The sequence below is a fragment of the Nestor notabilis genome, unplaced genomic scaffold, assembly GCF_000696875.1.
Source record: "Nestor notabilis isolate BGI_N333 unplaced genomic scaffold, ASM69687v1 scaffold13748, whole genome shotgun sequence".
Classification (NCBI taxonomy): domain Eukaryota; kingdom Metazoa; phylum Chordata; class Aves; order Psittaciformes; family Psittacidae; genus Nestor; species Nestor notabilis.
In genome coordinates, this window is record NW_009941637.1 from 1 (window position 1) to 9,515 (window position 9,515).

The 9,515-nt window shown below is 41.6% G+C and overlaps 1 protein-coding gene across 1 annotated transcript; it reads left to right on the forward strand.

The window, feature by feature from the left end:
• Positions 1 to 1,036: 1,036 nt before the first annotated feature.
• LOC104410743 (protein transport protein Sec61 subunit alpha) lies at positions 1,037 to 8,560 on the forward strand (the record flags this gene model as incomplete). The annotated part of the gene is made up of 11 exons (XM_010020993.1): positions 1,037 to 1,177; positions 1,830 to 1,895; positions 1,998 to 2,076; positions 2,953 to 3,084; positions 3,498 to 3,607; positions 3,816 to 3,969; positions 4,166 to 4,326; positions 4,781 to 4,978; positions 5,345 to 5,536; positions 7,124 to 7,200; positions 8,079 to 8,560. Coding segments are annotated over 11 exons (1,497 nt in total), but the record flags the coding sequence as incomplete, so codon positions are not given.
• Between the last annotated feature and the right edge of the window lie 955 nt (positions 8,561 to 9,515).

A 9,515-nucleotide genomic window follows, 5' to 3' on the forward strand; every position in this document is an offset into this window, starting at 1 on the left:
AGCAAACAAGAAACAGTGTGTGCAGGCCAGAGTAATCCGAGTGAATGGAAGGCTTCAAGTCTGCAACCTTGAGGAAGAGCTACTTGAAAAGCATCTTAGTCAGTCAGTATGCTATTGTACATGTAGGAGGGAATCATGATTTGCTTTAAATTGAAAACCACAATCCAGTGTAATTTTCAGGCAACGAATGATTTTAAATTAAGTAAGTAATTCTTATGGGCTGGTTTTAAAGCATTACAGAATTGCAGCTGGAGTTGCTGCCTTCCACAGAGAATCCCAGACTGGTTTGTGTTGGAAGAGACCTTAAAGCTCATCCAGCTCTAATCCCTGCCACAGGCAGGGACACCTTCCACTAGAGCAGGGTGATCCAAGCCCCTGTGTCCAACCTGGCCTTGAACACTGCCAGGGATGGGGCAGCCACAGCTTCTCTGGGCACCCTGTGCCAGCGCCTCAGCACCCTCCCAGGGAAGAGCTTCTGCCTCAGAGCTCATCTCAGTCTCCCCTCTGGCAGGTTAAAGCCATTCCCCTTGTCCTGTCCCTACATCCCTTGTCCAAAGCCCCTCTCCAGGTTTCCTGGAGCCCCTTTAGGCACTGGAGCTGCTCTAAGGTGTCCCCTTCAGGAGCCTTCTCTTCTCCAGCTGCCCCAGCCCAGCTCTCTCAGCCTGGCTCCAGAGCAGAGCTGCTCCAGCCCATGGAGCATCTCTGTAGCCTCCTCTGGACTCGCTCCAGCAGCTCCACATCCCTCTTGTGCTGTTGCCTCAGAGCTGGATGCAGGACTGCAGGGGGGGGTCTCACAAGAGCAGGTAGAGGAGGGAAGTGGGAAGTCACCAGTAGTTTCTGTTCTTCTGCATCATTGTACTTTTAGTTCAGATGACTCCAAAATATGTAGAGTGTGTGCACATCCTAGATTTGTCTTGAGAAGTTTTGCATTAAGTGTTTGAAACTGTAGCTCTCTGCTTTCAGGAGAACTTATGACTTTGCAGGTACCCTCTTCTTTCATATGATAATTCTAAGCCTGAGACTTCTCTGATCTAAGGATGTGTCCAGCTCACTAGGAGGAGATCCTTTTTCATTGTGTTCACTTTGTCTTTTAACTTATTCCCATACAGTCAAATTTCTTGAAGTAATCAAGCCCTTCTGTGTAATCTTGCCTGAAATCCAAAAGCCAGAACGGAAGGTGAGGAAATAAAATTTTCTTCATAGCTTTATATTTGTACAAGACAAAAGGTTTACGCCTTACTTTGTATGTGTGGGATTTGCTTGGGTTTTTCCCTGGGAGAATGGCACTTTTAGGCACAAGTTTTTTTAGTGCTGTGCTTGTCTTGTACATCCTGTATTGGGGATATGGTTGTACAAGAATGTATCTGCTGTTGTGAACTTGTGCAGGTATGGTTATGCCTTAGCAGTGAGATGCTGAAAGTGGGACATACTGGGGTGTAAATGAGAGTAGTTTAAATAGCATCTTGTTCTGTAAGTTCTAATCTAAGGCTATTTGGTAGGATAAGCTTCTCTGTATCATTTTTTTTTCTCACCAGAAGCTCTTTCTTATGAAAACGTAGGACTCATTTCTCTGGAGGTACCAGAGTTACCTTCTATTGACATGAGCTTGTTTATCTGGATTAAAGTTTCGGTAAAGTTTTGTCATTTTCCTTGGCCTTCTGTAGTGTAAAAGGGATGAACAGTGAATTATTTTATTTAGGATGTTCTGTACTTTGTCCCTTCACAAGAAAATCAAGTGGGCTTTAGCTGCAACGAAAGTTTGCCTGATTGGCTAGATCTTGTTATCTTGACAGCTTTAGCATCTTTGCTTGTTGGTTTTCCTCCTGTAGATTCAGTTTAAGGAAAAGGTGCTCTGGACAGCTATCACGCTCTTCATCTTCTTAGTATGCTGCCAGGTACGTCTGCTTTTTGTGTTCTTAAAGAAGAGCTGAAATGTTTAAAGGATTTTATGAAGTTTCTAATTTAATCCTGTTTTCCTCTCTTGGTTGGAAATGCAGATTCCCTTGTTTGGTATCATGTCATCAGACTCAGCAGATCCATTCTACTGGATGAGAGTGATTTTGGCTTCAAATAGAGGTATGGTCAGTCTTTCAGGAGGGCATTTTTTTAGCTTGGATCAAAACATTTCTGGACTTGTTCCTACACTGCACTCATTTTAATGAAGGTAAAAACTGAAGTAGAGAGAAAAAAGTCATCTTATATATCATGTAAAATTATGAAGCAGTGTAGCATTGGGAAGCTGCAGCTTGGTGGACAGAATGAGTTTATGGTTAGCTGTGTACATCCAGAAATCAAGGAGCATTTTGTAGGGAAGGGACAGTTCCTGATTACCTGCTTTGCTGCTGTTGCAATCTTCCATACATATTTCAAGCCTTCTGATTTGTGTTTCAAACTCTATTATGTGTGTGTGGTGTGGTTTTCTGCGTCACATCTTTGAGTCTGTTTCGCAGAAGATTAAAATTCATGGTGGTTTTTATAAATTTCAGAGGCTTCCTAGTGCAGGCGTGAATTAAAAATGGTGACAGTTCCCTGAATTCACTTTGTCATTCTCTATCACTTGGGCTATCTATCAGTTTATATCATAAAGCATTCTTGGTGCACTCCTGAAAAAAGTTTGGGTTTTCCTGTTTAAAATTACAAATAATCAAGTGAGTGATTGTCAGAGGCACAAAGCAAATTCCTATCTTCTTTTTTGCAGAGTAAATCTGCTCCTGACAGCAAATGTCTTTTTCAGAGAATGAAGTTTTTAAGGTACTGAGGAATAATGCAGTACTCATCAGACTGACTTTTAACAAGCTTCTGTTACCATTGACACCTTTAACATTAATGGAGATTTGGAGTTTTATACCTTCTTCATCATGATGTTAAAGGGTGAAAGAACCAAACTGTGAACTTCAAAGGCGCCTGGTACCCCCCATGATTTTCTTTCACTGTTCTTCCTGTGTCTGGCAGGTACGTTGATGGAGCTGGGAATTTCACCCATTGTCACTTCTGGGCTCATCATGCAGCTCTTGGCAGGTGCTAAGATAATTGAAGTTGGTGATACCCCAAAGGACAGAGCCCTCTTCAACGGAGCGCAGAAACGTGAGTTAATGGCTGATGTTAAAGGCTGATGTTTTGGAGTATCTGTGCTCAGCTGATAAATGACTCTTAGAAAAATTTGAGTATCCTTTAGCTACTTGATGCTGTACCACACTACTCAAAAGAATCATGAATTGCTATGGTAATATCTTAACAGCCTTAAAGGTTTTTTTATCTGAAGCAATTTTTGGTAACCAAACCCACTTGCTTCTAAGCGTATTTGTTTCTGCAGTGTCTGTGTGTATTTTCAGTGCCAGATTTCAGGCAACAAACTTGACTTGCCTTTGAATTTAAGCATCCTGTGACTTACATATTCCTTCCCAGCTTACTTCACAAAGAAGTGGTTTATATTCTCTAATCATCCACTGACATAAATCCCCAGAACAAATACATACTTCTTGGTTTTTATTCTGCAGTGTTTGGAATGATCATTACCATCGGACAGTCTATTGTGTATGTAATGACTGGGATGTATGGAGACCCATCTGAGATGGGTGCTGGGATCTGCCTGCTTATCACAATTCAGGTAACTTTAGTCCTTTCTACTTATCCTCCCTCTGAAGGGGTCAAAAATATCAGCCTTATGGACTGTCTGTCCTGCATGCAGAGAAGAAAGATCAAAGTGTTCCTGCTTCCTCTTTTATATATATCCTTATCTTTTAATACAAGTTATTCTTTTAACAAAAACTAGAAAGGAATGGGACTAATACTGTATTTCTCTTCTTTTACTGTAGCTTTTTGTTGCTGGATTGATAGTTCTGCTCCTGGATGAGCTCCTACAGAAAGGATATGGTCTTGGTTCTGGTATCTCTCTCTTCATTGCTACCAATATCTGTGAGACTATAGTGTGGAAAGCCTTCAGCCCCACCACGGTGAACACAGGGCGAGGTACATGGCACAGTGTTTTCCTTACAGAAATCTTTTACAATGGTAGTGAAAGTCTGAAAGCATGGTCAAGATGCAGAAGAGTTTGAGACATCCCGCCCTGAATCCTGTAGTTCAGAAGTTTGCCTTAAAGGACAAAGCTTTGACGTTTGGAGATAGTCACAGCACACCTAACTTGTTTTTTCTTGTTCTTTCCAAGGCATGGAATTTGAGGGAGCCATCATTGCCTTGTTCCATCTTCTGGCTACTCGTACAGACAAAGTCAGAGCTCTTCGTGAGGCCTTTTACCGTCAGAACCTCCCCAACCTGATGAATCTGATTGCCACCATCTTCGTCTTTGCTATTGTAATTTATTTCCAGGTCAGTTGGAATAAAAAGGACTGTGAAGTTTGTATGGAAGTAGAACTGCAGTCTGCTTCCTTGTACAGGAAATTATAGTTTCACTTTCTAGCGCCCTCAAAAGACTCATTTTTGTACCTGCAACATGTGCATGTTCGTTTAACTTGAGCTTCTCTTCATGATTTCCATGCTTAGCGTAGCCATGCAAAAGACTCCAGACCTGCTGTGGTCTCTGAAAGAAAACAAACCCAAACCAACAGATAGATGAACATACATGTAATAGTGCCTAGCCCAAAATTTGAGGTCTTTAAGCCTGTGTGTCTCTTGCTGTTTGTTGCAGCAAGCTGCTGAAGAGTAAAGGAAGTTTTAATGTTTCTTTTCCTGGACGCTATGTTCAGTCTTCATTTCATTTATGACCTGTGCTATCAGTTCATGTTCAGACTTAACAGGGGAGTTTCTTTTGAAATCTTTTCAGGGCTTCAGAGTGGATCTTCCCATCAAATCTGCTCGCTACCGTGGCCAGTACAACACCTACCCGATCAAGCTGTTCTATACTTCCAACATTCCCATTATTCTTCAGTCTGCTCTGGTGTCCAACTTGTATGTCATCTCCCAGATGCTTTCTGCTCGCTTCAGTGGCAACTTACTGGTTAGCCTGCTGGGCACTTGGTCTGTGAGTATTCCATCTAATCTTGCATACAGCTTTATAAGAGCACCATTTAAAGGCATGGTTGAAGAGATGGTCTCTCTAGATTTTAAGGCACATTTCTACAGGTGATCATGTATGTTGAAACTCTGAAATCTGAGACCTATTGTGTGTAGATACCAGGTCTCCTTTTATCTTGGGTTGTTCTTTGCTGTCCTGGGTATTTTTGCTGTTCATTTTTGTATTCCATTTCCACTTTAGTAAATGCTTGTGACAGTAAAGTTGACTCTTTATGTGCTTCTTGTAGTGGCAATAAGGTGATACAAACCCAGGCTTAGCTTAATGGCTAAGAAGTACTAGGAAAGATGGTGACTGTTTGCTTCCTTCTTTTAGGACACATCATCTGGAGGCCCTGCTCGTGCTTATCCAGTTGGTGGTCTTTGTTACTACCTGTCACCTCCAGAGTCCTTTTCCTCAGTGTTAGAAGACCCTGTACATGCAGTTGTCTATATTGTATTTATGTTGGGCTCCTGTGCTTTCTTCTCCAAGACATGGATTGAAGTCTCTGGCTCCTCTGCCAAAGATGTAAGTTTAAAATGATAAATCATGTAAGCTTACATGATGAAAACAGGTGAGCTCTTTCAGAAGAAATAAGGGTGGATGAATAAGACTTTCTTCTGAAATAGCTATTACACTGGCAATCTTCTTGGTAATGTCTTGTTTGTACAAACAGTGACTGGGGGTTTTTTTGTCCCTTTTGTAAGTGGGGAGGATGAGGGCAGAATGGGGGTAATATTTTCCTGTTTACTGCCTTCTAAAAACAACAAAACTCAAATAACTGCTTTCATTGGTATTAGAAAACTGAGCATCGCTATGAAACATCTACCTAGTGTGAGGGCAGGCAAGGTAACAGGAAAGGTAGAAACTCCTTCAGCTCCAAATGACAGATGCACCATGTGCAAGGCAGTTACTACTTAAGAATATGCAGGTAAAGCTTGAATTCTTGTGCCTGGCATAGAGAGTTCTTAACTTCTTTGGAGAAGTTTAGCTAGAAGTCGTTATTTTTAACTTGAGAGTGCTGATAACAGAGAATCTAGTGCAGTGCACTGATGTACCTGAGCCTGGCTTCTCAAAATCCTAATTTGCTACACAATACTTGCTATTCAGCATCTATATCATTCTGAAATTGGAATTAGAAACAAAGATGGAAAATAGTTGTCATCGTGGTATGTTTGTATTGTGTGGTTTTGGGTAGGAAATCGAGTTTGGCAGCCATATGGAATGGATTCATCCATTCTTTAACAAACATGTAATAGTTGCACAGTTACAGTAACAGCGTGAGCACTCTCTTGTTTTGGACTTGAGTGTAGCTGCTTGTTGTCAGGCACGCAGGAGGCACTCGCAGCCATGTATAGCCAGATTTTCATTTGAGTGTAAACCATCAGGCAGCTCTTAACACTTTAATATACTTTCCTGATATTCAGTAAAATTATTTGAAGTTCAAGTAAACGAGGTCAGAAACAAAGATCATTACTTAAATGTTCACTGTATAGTGAAAAACCTGTAGCTTGATCATCTGAAAGGTGTTTTCTCAGTACAGTAGGTTCTATGACAAGAACCTTCAGGAGTTCCCCTGCTAGAGTTTGTTCCCTCAGTTGTTAGTAAAATGTTTGCAGGGCTCTACAGTTACCTTGTACAACTGCAGAAATCCGATCTAAGAATGATGTTCCAAGAAGAGATTCTTTCTAAGGCGTGTAGCTTCTATTGGAACTGAAATGGAGTGGGCACTTCATAGGATGGTATTGCTAACATAGTAACTGTGACCAGGAGAAGAGTAGGTGGCAAAACAGGAATTTCACATGTATAAGAGCTTACCAATTTCCAGATCTTCCTTTTCCTAACAGGACTAGATTTATCCAGAAAGCTTTGCATAATTGACAGTGAGAGAAAGTGCCTGTGACTCCAGTCTATCTGAAGTTAAAATACTGATGTTTTAAACTCAGGTGAAGGATATGAAAACCAAAACCCCCAAACAAAAGAATACAAAAATAAAACCCTCAAACTCACCGCCATTTACTGAAACGGCTTGCTTCTGCTTTCCTGCAGCATTAAGTTCTGTGGCCTTGGCAAATGATGCCAAACTGATTTGCTCCATTCCTTGATTCAATACAGGTTGCCAAACAGCTGAAAGAACAGCAAATGGTAATGCGAGGCCACAGGGAAACTTCAATGGTACATGAACTGAACAGGTGAGCTACACACTTTACAGACTGCTTATGCAGGGTGTTGTTGGAGTGTCCTACTTCAGGCTGATGCACAAGGATTTCTTAATCATAGAATCACAGAATAGTTAGGGTTGGAAAGGACCTTAAGATCATCTAGTTTGTAATTTGTAATGTGGTGTTTTCTTGAGTGATGTTTTCACACAGACTTTACCTGGTATATTAGCACTGTTGTGTGTTCCTTGTCCTTGTTCTTGGGTAAGAGAAGGGCCACAAAGATACTCCAAGGACTGGGCAGCTGTATGAGTAAAGGCTGAGAGAGCTGGAACTGTTCAGCCTGGAGAAAAGAAGGCTTAGGGGAGACCTTATCAACACGTTCCAGTATTTCACGGGTGACTACAAAGATGATGGAGACTCCCTTTTTACAAGGAGTCCCATGGAAAAGACAAGGGGTGATGGGCACAAGTTACTCTTGGGGAAATTCCGACTGGACACAAGAGGAAAATTTTTCACACTGAGAATGATCAGCCATTGGAATAATCTTCCCCAGGGAAGTGGTGGACACCCCAACATTGGCCACTGTTAAGATTCAGCTGGCCAGGGTGCTGGGACATCTAGTCTAGGTCATGTTCTGCCTAAAAAGGTGATCTTTTAGGTCCCTTCTGACCTGTGATTCTGTGACTGTAGGGCTATGGGAAAAGTGTTCTGACATTGACTTTTCCACTTGTGTAGTTTTGTTAGATCTCTCTGTGGTGGTCTCCCTGTTCTCAGTGGGATTGTTTCTTAAACCCTGCCTGTGAAGCAGATAATTCTGTAGACCCCAATACCACTAACCCTGGTATATTTGTTAATATCCTGAGCAAGCACTAATGACGCCTCTTCTGTCCCCATTCTGTGTCTCTCAGGTACATCCCTACAGCTGCTGCATTTGGTGGTCTCTGTATTGGCGCCCTGTCTGTGTTGGCAGACTTCCTGGGGGCGATTGGGTCTGGAACTGGAATTCTGCTGGCTGTCACTATCATTTATCAGTACTTTGAGATCTTTGTAAAGGAGCAGAGTGAAGTTGGCAGCATGGGAGCTCTGCTTTTCTAACCTCACGGACCCAGGCAAGGGGGGAGGAACCTTCTCAGACATAGCCAGTCAGGTGAAAAGAAGTACCACAAACTTGATAATGTCATTCTGTAGGAACACACGTTTTAATACTGTTTCCAAAGCACATTCCCTTACGTTAAACTTTTCTAGCATCCTGTTTGCATTTTATAAATCCATGAGGAAAAATGTGCAAAAAAAAATTTTTTAAAGAAACTTGTTTTTTAATGATGTGTCAGGAGAATCAGCTGCTCAATTGGGTTTAGTTCACTGACTCCTGGGATTTTTTTGAGCCCCTTTCAAATTTAGGATTCCTGAAGCCTTTCCAGGTTTTAATAATAAATGTTTGTTAAATGAATGTTTGGAAGGGAATTATTTTTTTCCAAGTAACTTGGTTTTGCAGCTCCATTGCAGCAGTGGTGAGGAAAAATCTCTCCCTCTAATGCTCAAGTTCCATGATTATGGTTGTAAGCACGAGTGGTGTGTCAGATGTTCAGTTTTGTGTTTGGGCTGGGGTTTTCTTTTCAGTAGGGCAGATTTGGGAGGCAGTTGTTTCTTTTTTCTAAATGATGTCTCTAACTCCTTATGTTTTACCTTGTAATAACTATGCTGGACCCTGTCAGATGTGGGGTGTTGGCTGGAGACTGTTGTCGTGTGTTCTTTCCCACCACCCTCCTCTGTAAGCAGAAAACTCAGGTCAATCTAGATCCTGCCAGTGCCTGTGCCTCAGAGTTGCAGCTTTGAAACTTGGTCACACTGGCAGCTTTGTAAAACCTTCTCATTCATTTCACTGACATCATTGGTAGCACTTGTGTTGCCAGAAGTGGAAAGTGTGGCTGCTTAGACACAGATCTGCTCGTGCTCTTTGCTGGAGCTAAGATTTTCTCACTGATAATAAATCCTGGTCTTGTAGCAATCAGGATGTTACCTGACTACTCATATCTAGTGAAGTTTGAGTCTGGTTACCACCAAGGAGTGTGAAAAGAATGTATGTTGCTTGTCTCTTTCTATGGATCTAGCTATGAGACCCGTGTCAGATAACGTCTAGGTTGCTTGTATAGAAGGCCTTTTCATCCTGTAATCTCACTGACTTGAATGATGTGCAGAAAATTACTTTCAGAAGGTATCAGGACTCCTTTTTTGAAGATTTGACATTGGAGAAGTTACAGTAAAAGGCTTTAATGGACCAGAATAGTACTTAGTTTTCCATTTAATTTCAATTGTCAGTACTGATCAGGTGCCTGGGACCAAAT